The 17,315-nt window shown below is 31.0% G+C and overlaps 1 protein-coding gene and 1 long non-coding RNA gene across 2 annotated transcripts; both read left to right on the top strand.

Annotated features, from left to right (window-relative positions):
* The first annotated feature begins 13,061 nt into the window (after positions 1-13,061).
* LOC122525857 (facilitated trehalose transporter Tret1-like) lies at positions 13,062-14,183 on the top strand. The gene is made up of 2 exons (XM_043648841.1): positions 13,062-13,518; positions 13,550-14,183. The coding sequence occupies exons 1-2, from the start codon at positions 13,124-13,126 to the stop codon at positions 14,181-14,183; spliced, it is 1,029 nt and encodes a 342-aa protein (XP_043504776.1). The 5' UTR covers positions 13,062-13,123.
* A 442-nt stretch (positions 14,184-14,625) lies between these two features.
* LOC122525853 lies at positions 14,626-15,184 on the top strand. The gene is made up of 2 exons (XR_006305895.1): positions 14,626-14,898; positions 15,028-15,184. It is a non-coding gene; the product is annotated as an uncharacterized LOC122525853 (long non-coding RNA).
* The last annotated feature ends 2,131 nt before the right edge of the window (positions 15,185-17,315 follow it).

Here is a 17,315-nt window from a genome sequence, read left to right on the forward strand (position 1 = left end):
CTTCTTTTGGCGCAATTTGGGAAAAAATAATGAGAGTGAATCCTTACGATGCGTGCGCAAAGCGAAATGAAATTAACAGCAAGAAATTAGTCGAAAAATCTCCCTGAGAGGCCATAAGGTAAGTATAAGCACTCTGAATTTTCTTCCGAGAGATAATTTATTGTTACTCAAAGAATATGTAGGTACTAATAAAGAAATAAGGTCTTGAATGTTTCTGACTCTTAACTCAATTGGTATTCGAGATAAAACAATTGCTACAAAAGCTTTTGCTTAAATTTAAAAATTATATTTTTTATATTAGCATTTTATTTTTTAAATTTGTCTGTTGTGTGCTTAATTTAAACTCATAATTTCTTATATTTTTTATCTAAAAATTTAATAATGAGGAAAAATTTAATTATTTGTTAATTTCTTTTGTTATACGTCAAAGAAGTATAACTTCTTAAGTGCGTACAAAAGTATAAACATCAATTTTTTTTTTTTTTTAATAATAGAATAGGGAACAAAATTCCGAGAATAAATTTTTTTTTTTTATTAACTCCATACATCTTTACAATTTGTCTGTAGACATTTGGTAAATTGTTATATAAGTGAAAAAAGATAGTACGTGGACGATTTTTCAAATAAAATAGCGTCACTATTGTCGTTTATTTCATTTAGTTTTAGTTTTTACTAGGTCTTCTAGGTTTATACTTTTGAGCCTTCTAGGGATATATTGGTTTTAGTCATCGTTAGCTAGCTGGTTTATGTGCGTATTAATTCTTTTTTTGTATCTACAGATTGCATTGGTTATTTCTTCTTCTATCGTGGGAATATTTAAGTCTTTCCTTATATCTTCATTGCAGACGTACCATGGAGCATCTAAGATTGTGCGTAGGGTTATGAATTGTTGAGCCTCGAGCTTAGCAATGTGGCTTTTCGCTGCTATACCCTATAGCGGTAATCCATATGTCCAGATTGGTTTTATAATTGTTTTGTAAATTCTTAGTTTATACTCTATTCTAAGTTTCAGTTTTTTGCAAGTTAGCAAAGCAATTTGTCTAATTTTTAAACGAATTTTTTTGATTTTGGACTTTTATATGCTTTCTCCATGTTAGTTTGGAATCTAGGTGTAATCTTAAATACTTGACCGTTGTTACTTGTAGAATTTCTGTAATATATAATTGTAGTTTCTTTATTTTGTTTTTCCTCAGTGTACACGTAATATGTTTAGACTTGGTAGAGTTTACTTTGATCTTCCTATTACGTAACCATTTTTCAAGGGAGTTGATATGGTTTTGTAACAATTAAATTGCTAGTTGTTGGTGTTTTTTTAGGGTACGCATTGCCGTGTCTTCTGCAAATGTTAAGACTGTACGGTTAGTGTTGTACAGTTAGTGCAGTAATGGTAAGAGCGATATCAGTCTATAAGAATTTACATTATGCGGATCATTATTAGGTTTAGGGAGCATTATAATTTCCGCAAGTTTCCAAGTACTTGGAAAGTAATGGACTCGTAATACTGCATTAAATATTATTGTGAGTATACTAATTGCCTTAGGTAGCAGTTCCTTTAGTATTCTGCAATTTATTAGATCGTAACCTGGTGCCTTTCTTATTTTAATTTCTGATATTAGCATTCTAATTTCTTCAGCTGTTGTGCTATTAATGTTTTCATGAGATTTTATTTTGCTTCTGACGTCATTTACGTTAGTGTCTGTGCACGTATAAAGATTGAAGTTGTGTGCTGTGAAAATGTTTTCTAGGTTTGTTGCGAAGGTTTCCGCTTGTTTTTCTGTGCTTTTAGCCCATCAGTAGTCAAGATTTCGTATGGCTGGTATTGATTTCACTGGTCATTTTAATCTTTTTGTTGTTTTCCAGAGAGAGTAATTTATATCTTCGTGAGGTGAAAGTGATGTCAGGAGTCTTTCGAATTCTGCATTGTTGTGATACCGTATTCTATGCCTAACACACACACACAACTTTGGTTACTTTGTTTAGTAGAATTTCATCACTACTTGTTTTATTTTTCTGCAACATAACTTTAACTTGCCTTTTTACCTTTATTTTTGGCAAGATAATGCTAGGATAAGACGGAATTTTTCAGAACAAAAAATTTTTAGATGTAGATGCCCAGGCTGCTTCTTCTATAGCATCTGTTTAATTATTAACTGCTTTTGTATTTGTAAAGAGATCTTGAGCGGAATATTTCAGTCTAATTTAGATTCTAAAGTTTCTTTAAAGATCATCCAATTTGTGCTTTCATTGCACAGCGTTGGTGATTTTTTATATATGATAGGTTTGTTCTAGTATGTTAATATTATAAGTGAATGGTCTGAGCTGAGATCAAGTGATGATTCGGTTATTAAGTGAATTAGGTTTAGGGCTTTTAGGACGCCAAACTCTATTAAGTCGGGAGTTTTTTTATAAGCTGAGGACCAGTATGTTGGTTCACCTGTCGCAAGAATGTCTAGGTTTGTGTTTAAAATTGTGTCTAAAATTTTACCTCGTGGTGAGGTTGTTTTTGATCCCCAATTTGGATGCTTGACGTTAAAGTCGCCAACAGCTATAAATTTATTATCTAGTTCCTTGAAAAAGTTGTTCCGTTGGTCGATTGTAATTTGAAATTTTCGCGGTGCATAACTAACCGAGAATTTTAGTGAATTACCCTGAGTTTCTAAGGTAATTGTGGTGACTTGAAGGTAATCGTGGTCTGTTTTACTGTGTAGATGATGTTTTATCTCATTCTTAATAATTATGGCAGTTCCACCCTGCGCTGTACCTGAAGGATGTTTTGTGTCATACATGGTTTTATATGGAATATTTATATAGTTTCTATCTGTGAAATAAATTTCACGTATGAGTAGAATGTTTATGTCGTGCGTGTATATGAGTTGTTTGGTTTATTAAATTCGTTGTGTTAATCCGTTATTATTCCAAGCAGCTATTTTTATTTGTGTATCTATTATTTATTTTTAATTAGCGTATTTGTTAATAGTTGTAACATTGTGGTAATTTGTTCCTTTTGTTGTTTTAAGAGAGAATTTTGCTCTATTATCAGTGTGATTATGATTTCGGTATTTTTAATTGATTTTTTTAGTAGTCCTTTAATGTCCGATGTCTCCTCAGTGTTTAATCGTTTGTATTTGTATGTGCTTTTTTGGTTACTTCGTCGTTGTTTCTTCTTTATTTAGTTTGTTCAGATATTGGTATATTATCCCTGTTTGCATTTACGTTTATTTTATTGTTGTGAGTTTCCTTGTTAGCATCGTCAAGAATAGCTTTTTCTTATACTTTTTTTTCCTATACTTTTTTCTTTTAATTTTTATTGTAGTAGTTTTCTTTTCTGACATCCATTATCATTTGCTGGGTGGATACCGTTGCAGTTTAAACATATGACTTTACCGATTTTGTTCTCTCGTGTACAGAGTGTTGTTAAATGTTTTTTTACACATTTGACACAGGCTAGATTTCTGTTGCAGTTTTTTTTTGTGTGTTTATTGACTTGGCATTGTGTGCATTACGGTATTTCTTGTTTAGTTTTAGTGTGCTCGACTTTAATTATTGTATCAAGCAGGGTATTACTATCGTATATGTTTTTATTAATATTCTGAGGACCCAATTTGAAAAAAAAAGGAAGCGGCTGTTTGGCAACAAATTTTGGTATATTATTTATTGATCCTACCTTCTGGCTAAGTTTTTCTGATTTGTTTGTTGTTTTAAATAACTTCTTGCGTGCGTACATAAGTATACACACCAGTGTTTTTTCACTTTTCTTTACATAGTCTTTTATCCTATTCATACATTTCTTTTTTATTGAATATACGACAGTTGATTTTTATTTTAGATATTTGCAAACAAATTAAAATAAAATTTAAATCATGGTGATAGAATGCACTGACGAGGTCATATAAAAATCGCAGTAATTACATGCCTGTACTAAATAGTGTATATAAACTATCGTAGTAAGTACAAACATACCTACTAAATGCAGATGAACAAACAGTATAATTATATATTTCCCATTCAGAATGATCGAAAATGAACGAATAAATACATTAATAAAAGTATCTAATAAATAAATATTTTAAATATTTCAATCTAACATCTAGTAGTATTTTTAACCATAGAAATTTATCTAATAAATAATGAAATATTTTATTTGAATCTATTTAAAATAATTGATTTATATTCACATAGTGCAAATTAATGAAAAGGTTATTTTAATCATTCTTATTAGAAGCGTTTAATTCTTGCAAAATAAACGAATTAAAACAAATGGCAGCCAGCACTTCTAAGTGCATATTAATATGTCCGAAATATACATTTTTATACCAAAATAATTTATAAATAAATACCAAATGAAAGAATTAATAATTTTATAAGAAAGAATTGTAGAGAGTATTTTTAATATATATAAATATTTAAAGAAAGATTTTATAAGAGATGTATGGAGAGGATGCAATAAGTAGTATTAGGATGATTAATACATTTTTTTGAAATAAAAATGTTTAGTTTTAGTACATAAATGAAACAATTTAAAAGGCTTGCTTGCACTTGAAATTGCATCTAAAAATCGCAATAAGTACAAACATACTTGCTATATGCAGATGAACATAACTGCTAAATGCAGACGAACATACAGTTAGAATATACATCTCTCATTCAGAATAATCAAAAAAATAAATGAATAAGAGCACTGATAAAGGTACTTAATAAATAAATATTTAACATATTTAAATCCACTTAGTCTCAACCGAGCCAACTCGAGGTTACTCGAAATCGGTGCGTGATTTCCACCCACGGTAGCCTAACCTCTTATCGACCGTCAGTGTTGCATTTTACTGTTTTCAGCAAGAAATCCATGGTACGTTCGTCTCTCATCTACTTTTGCTGTTTTTCTATCGGATCGCTAATACTGAGAACGTCCAAACTCCACAACTCGCTTAGATCGGCCTCTTTTACAAACATTGATGTAACCAGAATTGCTGTATCATTTCTACTATTCTTTATTGGCAGTTTTCCCATTACTGTCCATCCAAGAAGCAGTTTTCTTTAAAAGCAGTTAATCCATTTTCCAAATCAAGCTTTTTCCCTGTGAACAACTTTCCAGCTACATCGGCTCCAATTAAAACGTCTATGTTCTCACTCACGCCGCCAACGTCTGAAAAAATTATACCATTCCTACGCAACTCATTCATTCACGAAGCCGAATTGATCACCGGTACAGTATCATAAATAGTGCTCTGACTCATAACTTTGAAATTCCACCGACAGGTCTCATTTAAATCTTTCGCGCGCATCAGAGAAATGTCACGTTCCGTACTTTCAGATTTTATTCCACCGAACAACGAGTGTGTAATTTCTAATTTACCAATGGCTTTATAATACAAGTCTTTTGCGATATCTGCCCGTATATATGACCGTTGCGACGCCGTGTCTATTATTGCCGTCACTATTTTTTCGCTCGTTTCCGAGAAGAGACGAATTCGGAGAATTTGTAAACAAACCACTGGAGTTCCCGCAAACGTAGCCAAATTATTCTCTCTCTCGGGATTCTTCGTCGACTCTGCCTCCCTCGACCCCTCGCTACTATTTACACTTTTACCTGAGAACCTCTTACACATCATAAAAACATGGTGTTCCGCACACCAGTCGCAATTCACCTTGACCTTACACCGTTTCAAAATATGACCTGGTTTTAGACAGGTTAAACAAACATGCACTTTTTTAACAATTTCTCTACGTTTGTCCTGATTCAAGTTACGTGCCGAAAAAAACTCATGACTCTCGTGACTTGATTTACAAAATATGCATTCTACGGCTATATCTCTTTATTAACAGTACGCTCGTGCTCGCAATATCTTTTGACTTTTTCAGCTTAGTAGCTTAGTAGCTAGCTTGAAAGCTAGTATTAAATGTTTCTGAATTTAAAAGAATTAGCTATCTCGAATCGTTTACCTTATAGATCATACAGAAAGTTTTTTCTTATATAAAAAAAAATGTTAAGTCACAGGTCATCAGAAACCCTGAGTAAGATTTCTTTTAACTAATGTCTCCTTCGTAGAGATTTCATGTGAATTATTATGAGAATAAAATTCAACAACAGTTACGAGGAATAAGCAAGACATGACTCTGTTAAAAGGTAAAAATAATAATCTTGCTTCTAACAGAAACAAATATGAAAATTCTTTTAAGAAATATTTATTCAAAGCATTAGAAAACTTATTCTCTCCGCATAAATAATCAATCATTTTACTGAAAGAGAGAGCTTATTATTTTCAACAACGATAAGAAAAAGCCGACGATACTGAAATCATAAAAGATTTCGGAAGATACCGTCTTCCTTTTATTTACACTAGGAAGAAACCGTATCCATTAATATTCTGTCAAAAAAATTGAAAAGTGAATGTACATCTTAGTTATTTATAAATTATTTTTTATAATAATTCATATTAAACTCTAATCTCTTGCAGCTATATTACCAGTATCAGTATACATTTAAATTTTGGTTTCAGTTTTCGAGATTTCTAAAACTAATGCAGAGAAGTGTAATGTCTAATACTACCGTTATAAAAATGTATCTAAAAGAAAGTATCCAACAAAAACAAACGCTGCACGTTGTAAAGCGTATAAGCTGAAAAAAAAAATGTTTTGTTACACAAAAGAAGTATAACTTCTTACATGGATACATAAGTTCACACACAAGTTTATCTTTATTTTTTCTTAATTCCATACATCTTTACAAGTTGTCCATAGACATTTGGTAAATTGTTATATAAGTGAAAAAAAGATAGCACGTAGACGGTTTCTCTTTTGAGATAGTGTCGCTATTGTTATTTATTTTGGTTAGGTTTAATTTTTTACTATTATGTAAAATATTAATGCATGATATATATGCAGGAATTAACATGAAAAAAAGAAATAAGTTTTAAAACTGATTCTTCTTAATTATTATCTATAAAAATCACCTTATATTATCTTTATTCTAACTACATTTTTAAGTGTTAGTAAGGCATTTAAGACCCTTATTCTTTAGTCGTGCTGATATTATATTTAATTAATAAGTTTTGTTACTTTCATGGAGAAACGTATCGATATTACGAATATTATTAAAATAAATGAAATCAATGTTGACAGAAACTATGGAAAACAAAAATATTTCTTATTCATACATCAAACCACACAATTTATACGCCTATTTTCATATAGGCTACGACTTGATAAACTTTACACTATATATTTTCACAGAAAATTAGAAAATGAAACGTTTCTCGAGGACATCGGCCTCGTCATATTTCCTTGAGCGCAAGCGAAGTAAATTATGTCACTAGATTATAATTATTAAAATTATCTTATCTTCTATACTATCTTTTTTATTACTGTATTTGTTATAGATTTCGAAAACAGAAATCTTCATTACCGACAAAGATAGGCATAGCATTAACGAGCTAGAACAAGTTGTGTAATGCGGCCAAATAATTCACGGGCTAGATAAGGAAGCCTTAGAACGTACTGCATGTACGCCGAAATTTATATAGATTGTGAAATATTGACAAAGAACGAATATTTCTCAATAGACTGTCATAAAGTGCGAAAAGTAAACGTGTTATTCACCGTCCGTCTTAGAGCGATGAGAGTAAGCTCCAGAAGAGTCTCGTAGATAGTTTGTAACTAGATATTGATTTCTCTTGAGTCAATCTCGAATAATCTTAATTTCTAAATACGTTTTTCATCATTTTGCTACTTGCAATAACAGATTCATTCGTCAAAGAAACAGATTAGCACTCAAAATTCGAATAAACGCTGGTAAGTATCATTTAATTAATCTCATTTCTTGTTTAAGAAAATAATAAATTGCTTCCTTTGTTGTCGCAACAAATAAATTTTCAGATCATTTAGTCCTACCCGTCTTTTGATCGTCTCAAGTAATAGTCGAGCTAGTTGAGAATACCCGGAGTAAATCATAATAGGTATGTTAGTTTTATAATCTAAGTAGCACCCAACAATAAATTCATTAAAATAGTTTATAGTTAATAAACCAGTAATTGACCCAGATCACTCAAACTAGAATACTTAGTTAGAAAATAGATAAAAAAGTATTCGGTCTCAAAGCGTTTAAGCTTTTGAGTATCAAAGAAATTTTTCACTCTTGTTATAATTAAATGTAGGCATTGCAACGCATATAGCTGGATATGGGCGTGATAATATGACAAGAAAAGAAAACTCTATATTTTGTTCTCTTATTTTTTTTCTCTTCTCCTATCTTTTCTTCAAATAACTCCAAAATATATTTTTTATCTATTACTACTTATAACCTTAAATAATAATACTTCAATTTATAATCTACTTATTGTTTACCTTATTTTTATTTATTATTCTAATAAATTTCAAAGAGTAACACATTCTCGCATGATCGTCTTTATTGGCAGACAATAGTGGATTCTGAAACAAGTAATAGAGAAGGAAATACACAACAGCATAACTCTGTAGCTTTACACTAATATAGTGGCAAATTTTAAATTGATTAGCCGAACTTCTTACGTGCGTACATAAGTACACACACTAGTAGTTATCACCTTCTGTAGTGCATTTCGGAGGCTAATTCCGCGGTAGTTCTTCGGTTCTGTCTATTTCTTTTCTTAAATATGGGAACTGTTATACTCTCCTTCCATTGGGTTCGCACATTTATGTTTTCTACTATTTTATTGAATAGGGTACTTAGTTGTTCTGTTAGTTGTCTTTCCATATATTTTATTAGTTCATTTGTTAGCTAATCTGTTCCTGGTGTTTTTCGGTTTTTTAATATGTCTATGTTTTTTGTATTTCTCCAGATGGGATAGTTTAATCGTTTAGTGCCTCCTCTTCTTCTTCTTTGCATCTGTTATAAGTCTCCTCCGTCTCGTTTTTGTACAGCTCTGTGCATTGTTTTTCCTATTCAACTGTTGTGATTTTGGTGGTCTGCATGGACACGTTTACATGTTTTCTTCGGTTTCGTAGCATATTCCATACTTTTTTCTGTGCTTCGAGTAGGTCGTGTTCCATGTCGGCCGAGAATTTCTCCCAATAGTCCTATTTATTAAGTTCCCGGTTAGTTAATATTTATTAAGTTATTTCAACAATCTCATCTCGTCTAGAGATGTTGTCTAGGTGCGCTTGCAGCAGATCGTAAAATTCATCTATCTCGTATTGTGATTTTGTGATATTTGGAGCATATACACTGATTGTGTGTGGCGGTGTCTTGTCTTCTTTTGGAACTGTAGCATTACCTGTAGTATCCTGTCGCTGATGTATTTTTACTCTAGTACATTATCTACGTATCTCTTGTTTACCAGCAAGGCCTACTCCTGAGGTGGCTCTTTCGTCTTTGTCTTCCCGCTATAGAATAGGATATATTTTCCATATCGAAGGTTTCCTTTGCCTTTATTTTCTGTTTCGGAAAAATTGCAGATATCTAGTTTTTTTACATTTTCTCATTTCCTCTATTAATTACGGGTCTCTGTTTTTTATGGAAGTTACGCTCCAGCATCCTATTCTAAGCGTTTTCATGTTCTTCCGTTTTCATTATATATTTCCTTTTGCTTGCCGTGTTTTCATCGCTATTTCCGTCCTATCCGAGGATCTACTACTAATTTCAGGAGCATAATACATGAATTATAACATATCTAGCACCCACGTGTTTATTGGATGTTTCGACACTATTATATACACCAGTTTCTTCCATAGTTTATATAATTTTCACTTCACTTTATGTGAATATAATTACAAATATTAATAATCCACAAAATAATAATATTAATTATCGATATCAATATCAATAACACAACAAAACTTTAAAATAAAAAAAAATGATGCTCACTATCCGTATAACTGCAATAAAACTGATATATTATATATATATACATATTTATTATTTGTATAGACGCTGTACAGTATATATATATACATAACATATAGGTATATACACATATATACCTAAATGCGTCTACTGCCTCGCAACATACCCTGTGTACGTCGGCAGCACACAAGTATACAAGTTATACACACAAATTACAAAAAAATGAAAGGTGCGCATGAAACGCTTCGCACAAAAAATGTAATGATGTCATTCGATCACTAAATTTTACTCTTCATATTTTTTTCATACCGGGCGCCTTCTATAAAAATCGATTCTTAAGGAGTAAATTCCAAAAAAAAAAAACATACTTGACATTGTCGAGATAAGATATTTATATCGACGGCATCAAGGACACAGACAGCACTGCTAACCACAGACTAATACACTACTACAACTAAAAAAATAAGAATCTACGTAAAATTTCATTCCGCCATTTATCGCAAATGGCTGAATAGATACGCTATATTTACACAATATATATTTGCATCGACTACTACAAGTATGCAAAGTTGAAAAATATCTTGAGAGTGTCTCTCACAGATAGTTCCCTTGTTAGATTCAAGTTGTTAGTTGCTACAGAAAAATATTTTTTACGGCAATCGCATTATTTCAGGTAACTTGTTGAAACAGCTGAATAAAATAGTTTCTTAATTAGTTTGACGATTCAGAATAAAAGAATTGTTTACAAAAAGATATTAACGAATTTCGTCTTTTGATCATTCGTCTTAAGTGAGGAAACAAAAGCTGTGATTCTTAAATATTAGAAATGAATTGGGAAAGAAGAAGAGGAAGGTACATATCACCACATGGCTCGAAAACGTGGGAATACCTCTCAATATTCGCTTGTAAGTTTTCTTTTATATTATGTTAATAGACATGATAAAAGCAAAAATGTGAATTTTAAATGAAATTTTAGGCACACTATTAATATTATCTCTTGGCATTGTGGTAGGATGGAATTCACCAATGGTCGTGTTGTTATCATCACCGGATTCGCCTATTCATGATAATAAATTGGATATTTCAACTTTAACGGCTTTGCTATCAGCCGGTCATATGCTAGCACCAGTGATAAATGTATTAGTAATTGACAAAATTGGAAGAAAATATACGATCTTATTATGCGGTCTCCCAATCGTTGCAAGCTGGAGTATAATTTTAATAACAAGAAGCGCATACGTAAGTATTTTATTTTCATTTGTAACGAAGTAAAGATAATTTACAATCTTTTCGGTCATATATGTATACTCATGCTATTCACCAAAGCCCCTATACCGTTCCAATTGCATGTCAACACTTACAAGAAGGGCCCCGAAGTTGTTATTTATTTGACGTTTATGAAATTTTATAAATTTATATATGTTCCTTCAGGCTACAGACCCTACGTACACGAATATTATTAAAAACTCCATAGGTGCAGCCGTTATCAAGAAGATTAGGGTTTAAGTTTTACCAGTATTCCTATATTATATTCCTATACCATTTCTTTAAATCAGATATCAACAAAAGTTGTTGTATTTACGCAGATTTCTTCAACGCGAGTCCTCTGGTGATTGGTTTTAGCTAATGATGAAGAAAATAAAGGTGGAATTAAAATAAGATTAAAACACTTGATTGAGCCAATAGAAAATGTGATCTTTTATTGGCTCGTCAGGGAAAAGCCTTATGACATAAAAACCCTGGTTGATAACTCGAATATAAAGTAATGGTATCCAAACAAAGTTGGACTTGTGGCTAGCCTCTCACTCGCTTCAAGTGTACAAAGTACTATAGGTTCTCTCACCTATAGCTCCCGTCTCACTTCGAGTGTACAAAGTACTAAGATTCTCACCTATGGCTCCTGTCTCACTCTTATCGTTGATATAAGTATTTGATATACTTGTTCCGGAAGTAATTCTCTTGCTATATCGCTTTCTGTCTGGATTCTTCGCTGGTTGTCTAACAAGGAGATATTACACTGCAGCACCAACGGATTTTAGCTATTCAAGAGTGCTAGTATTATCAATGTAGTTATAATAAAACTCTTGCTAACGAAGGAAGGAAACTTGATCTGTTAGAAGGCATGATATTAATATTATATATACATGAACTTGTTAATAAATAGAGTATATATGATTGTTATTTTTTACTGTTGAAATTTTATATATTTTATATACTTGTTAAGAAGTTGATTGCTTCTAATTTTGTTTTGTAATTATTTTAATTCTCTTCCCTGTATATAATTAAAAATTAAGAAATGAGACAAAAAAGTTTTAAATTTATAGATGGAGAAACTAATACAAAAGAAACTTCCCCCAAAAAGGTTTGAAGACTAACAATCGACGCAAGAAGCGAAAAAGCTACTATTTACGCTAGAGTGCCGCTTAATTAATTGATAGATTTCAAAGAATATAAAACGGATATATAAAAAAGCAGAACTTCAAAAGCTTTTTTCTAAAAATTTGCTTGCGAATGGATAAAAATATTTTACCACGATAACACCTTAAAAGTATTTTACTGATATGCCAAAGCTCGTTGAAATCCGCTAGTGCTTCAATATAATGTCTCAGTGTAAGATCGCAGGCGTCCAGTTGAAGAATAGGACGAGTATCTTTGCTAATGGCCCAGTAAGAAGGGATCGAGATTACAATATATATTTTTAAAATTATTAAACTCGTATTGTTATGAATATCGCCAAAAATAAAGGGTTCCATTTGAAAAAACATCAATATTCTTAAAATTTCGTAAAAAAAAAACTTTAAGGAAAAATTCTTCTAAATATTATATTTCCTTTACTCAATAGTGCCACTTTTACGAATATAGTTTTTTCATACAACTATAAGCAAAAAATATATTTATGCTATCTAATATTGCTGAAAAACTTTGTATATATATGTTATCGTAAAACATCGAAATTTGGGAACATCAAGATTCACAAAGTAAAATGTCAACAGATTCAGTCGGTAAAAGACCAAATATTTGAGTTTATTATTATACAATATTATTTCGGACATACTGCATGTTAATCTTGACACTTTTCTATTTTGGTCTTTCAAAGTAAAATATATGCTCTAGTAAAATAGTTCGTAAAGATTCATTTTTGATTCGTCTGCTGTATATTTCTGTTGTACACAATTAGTTCATTTATCACACAGAATCAGATAAAAAGAGTAACTGTGCATAAACTTTACCTGATTTGAATCTAAATAATAAAAATTTTGTGCGACAAAGTGTCTAATATTCTTTTCTCTCTTTTAATGCTTACAGATGTGGTACGTAGCAAGATTTTTGTCTGGCATCTCTGTAGGAGTAGGATTCGTCGTAGCTCCAATATACTTAGGCGAAATATCATCGGTAAAAACGAGAGGTGCTAACGGAACCATGATTAGCATCATGTGCAATATTGGTATCTTGGTATCTTTTATAATAGTGCCCTATTATTCGATAAGAAACACAACGGCTAGTTTCATTTTTCTGTCGATCTGTTTTGTGTTTCTTTTTTCGTTTATACCAGAATCGCCATATTATTTGGCGATGAGAGGAAGAATGGAAGAGGCTGAGGAGACATTACAAAAACTTCGAGGAAGAACAGATGTATCCGATGAATTAACAAAGATAGACCAATTCATAAAAAAGAAGAAAATAACAAAATTAATTTTGGAGCACGTTGAAAGACATATTTATGATCAGGAGACATCGACGAGCTTTCTTTATTATTTTTCTCTTAACCTTCAATAATTTTTTTAGTAGTTACTTACCGTTAATTTTTTATGGACAATTGATCTTTAAAGAAATATTAAGTACAGTTTCAGATTACACAATAAATATAGTTGCGGGTATTACGTTGCTACTATCTTCTATCGTAACTGGTTGTTTTGTCGATAGACTAGGTCGTAAACTAATAATTCTCGTATCAGGTATCATCGTTGGCATTTGTGATTTAACGATTAGCTCTTATTTTTATGCCAAGGATTTTTTTAACATTGACGTATCATCGTATTTTCTTATACCAATAATAGCATCTATTTCAACAATCTTCTTCTGTAATTTAGGTTTCTGTAGTATTTTGTCGATCATGATGTCTGAGGTCTTCGCTGCGGAAGTCAAAGTACTTAGTACATGTATTCTCGGTATCATTGGTGGTATACTTGCAATGATTAATGACCAGCTTTATATTCTTTTAGCAATATCCTTGAATTATGGTCATGGTCTTCCTTTTTTTGGATTCTGTCTTCTCGTTTGGCTAAGTACGGCTTTGTTGTATCATTTTTCACTGGAAACCAAAGGCAAGACTTTCATAGAGATTCAGAGAGAACTTCAAGCTTGAAAGTTAACTCATTTTCTTGATTATTCTTTTCTATTGATTGTTTAACTCTTGATTGTATTATTAATATGAGAATAAATTTCTGAAGCACTTATACAGGATCGTGTTGTTCTAAATGACGGCAGCGGTTCCTAAACTTTCTTTGTTCTGGCGTCATTATTAAATCCAAGTTTTCTTAAGGTGATCTATGTCCATATCAGACAGTTGTTTTCTTAAAACTGGTAAATAAAAATATATAAATAGTTTTAACGAAAACAAATGGCGGCGTTAATTTGAAATGAGATTCGGTGACTTATATTGCACAATGAGTTAGCATGTAAATAGTTTGTAGTAAAAGGTGAATCAATTTTGGGAGAAAATTGGTGAAAACACGATCGATAAGATTATATTAATTCATCCGCAATCTGTGTGTAATACATTACAATCCGACGAGTTATTCGGGAGCGACGAAATTAAAGCACGAAAAACTAACGGCCGTTGTTTTTATAAATAATCTGACGGAACTGCTTGTGTTTGAGAGATTACTTTCAGATAGTCAACAGCATTACCGCGCTGAGAGTACTAGTTCTAGTCCGATCACTAAAGTCAAGCATCGTTTAGCAAGGTTAGTAGTTCGATTGATGACCGCTTGGGAACACCGTGTGTTGTTGCCATAAATAAAAAAAAAAAATATTCGACGGCCATGGCGCGGTGACAGCACTAGCTTCCGCTCGATCATGTAAGTTAAGCAGCGCTGAGCACAATTAGTGCTTGGATGGGTGACCCGCTTGAGAAAAAACCGTTGATGTGCCGTTGACGTCAAGACTCTCCGTTAATACCTAGTTAATAACTCCTAGTTAATTCTTAGCTGGTCCCAAGCCCAGACAAAGGAGGAGATTTCAGAGGCGAGGCTAGAAACCTACCCTCGGTAAAGAACAATAAAAATGCTCCTGGAATTAGCAATAAAGCCTCGGATTGGACGGAAATAATGATGATGACAGCACAAGCAAATAGGAATGTGCAAAGAAAATAGAAGAACATGCACCGTAGAGGACAAACGGGTCGCACACGTGCAGGAAACAGGGAGGGGGTTTCCTGATATGTCAAATAGTTGAAAAGTATCGAAAAAGATTACGTAATGCAAAAGGAAAAAAATAATATCCAGAAATTATAAGCGTGGCGAAACGTTACAATATATATATATATATATAATTTTTATATTTTAATAAAAATTTTGATGGTACAACATATTCTTGACATTCTAGCGATTAATTTTTCGATATTATTTTTAATTGAATTTTTTCTTTTATATTTATATTTGATTACACAACTAACTCTTACAACAATGGATCTCAAGTTTTGTAATAGTAAATTTCCAATTGAAATCTGATTAAAACTAATTCCGATTTAAATTTAAAGTTTAAATTGAAATAAAAAACAAATAAAAAATTGGACACACGTGGAATAAGAGAAACAAGGTCGTTCTAAAAAGCGTCCGGTCATCGCAAATAAAAACCGAGTAAAATTTTAAGCTTTGCGTAATTTTTAATCTTAAAAATAGCACTTACACGATTGAGTTTATTTCGTCACGCGAAAATTACTGGCAATTAATATTGTAAATATATTATAGTTTGTTAGTTATTGAATATTGCGTGTTTTTCAAAAAATAATAATAAAAATAAACAATATATATATGTAGATTAAATAAAAGAGAGATAGAAATGTAATTAAAAGAAGAAGAAAAAGAAAACAATATCTAAATACTAATGATCATATTCGTTCGGATATAGAAAAATTGTACTAGGTGTACACTTGGTGAAAGTTTAAATGTTTAATAATATTTATATCCCCTCCTTTGTAAGTTATCTTTTTTGTCGCTTTTTACGACAAATAGGGATTACTGAGTGGTATTATTACTGACCTACCCTACGTGTGTTATTATTATTATTTTTATTATTACATAATGATCTATTACATATCAAATTTTGTTTGTCTGAATTAAATAAATGTAATTTCATTATTTCGAATGATTTTTTTTTTCGTAAAACAATTTAAGAGAATAAAAATTAGAGGAATGAAAATGAAATAATATTTTCTTCAGATTATTTTTAATCTTATCAGTTCCGGAACATATTTTTCTTAACAAAGTATAATGTTTATAGAAATAACAAAGCGAGAAATGATGAATCATTGAAAATTTTAATATTTGATAGTCAAAATTACAACGTGTCGGTAATGAAACTAATATTTTCAAGGAAATTCGTATAATGAAAAAAAAATTTTAATAAAAATAAAAAAAGTGCTACGAAAAATTGGAACCGCGTAAAATTTTAAATATAAATTTAACGTTTTGTTCAACACAAGATTACGCCTTAAACAATACAATAATATTGTACTTTCTAAGATATAAATACGATGTTTGAATAGTGCAAAAGCAGATATTCGAGCAACACAACTGCATCGATTTAGAAAAAATCATTTAGCTATTAAAAAAGAAGAAAGAATAATTTCGAATTTTCTGAACTTTTGGACCATCTTAGTCTACGTAAGTATCGCAGTAATTTAATGCTAATAACGAAAATTAAATGATTTCATTAAACTTTTCTTACGTCACTCGAGAATTAACTGATTAATTTAATAATATTTTAAAGATGAAACAAAAAGTGAATAATTTTTTCTGAAATAAAAATATTGGTTTTTTTGAATTTTTTAGGAAAATAATCAACGTGCGTATTCTTTTAATAGTTTGCGTATTTTTAATGCTCATCATTTTTTCAACAAACACGGTTCACTGTTCTGCATGATTGGAGATTCGCAGAACCTACAGCAAGCATAATCAGTATTCCAATACATTACCCTCCTGGCAAAATACTTGTTGGAAAGAGATGTCTAGTTGTTACTTGATAAATTTAGGAATTGAAAAATTTATATTAATATAAAAGTATTATTCCAATACTATATATCAAATTAATATATGTATAAAATAAATAAAATTATAAAAAATGTAACATAAGTGAAGAATAAATGTTAAATTAAAATTTGAAAGAAAAAAGAAATATTAAAAGAACCGTTGCTATTATATTTGTAATTTTTAAGTTATATATTTTGATATAATTCTAAGTAGAAAAATTTTAAGTAGCAAGAGAAAAAAATGTA

The sequence above is a fragment of the Polistes fuscatus genome, unplaced genomic scaffold (assembly GCF_010416935.1).
Source record: "Polistes fuscatus isolate 324 unplaced genomic scaffold, CU_Pfus_HIC Scaffold96, whole genome shotgun sequence".
NCBI lineage: Eukaryota > Metazoa > Arthropoda > Insecta > Hymenoptera > Vespidae > Polistes > Polistes fuscatus.

Bases quoted from the DNA above. Each gene is read 5' to 3' on its own strand.
- LOC122525857 (XM_043648841.1), top strand. From the start codon at position 13,124: ATGTGGTACGTAGCAAGATTTTTGTCTGGCATCTCTGTAGGAGTAGGA. The intron at 13,519-13,549 runs GCACGTTGAAAG...TATGATCAGGAG, and splicing joins ATAACAAAATTAATTTTGGA to ACATCGACGAGCTTTCTTTA.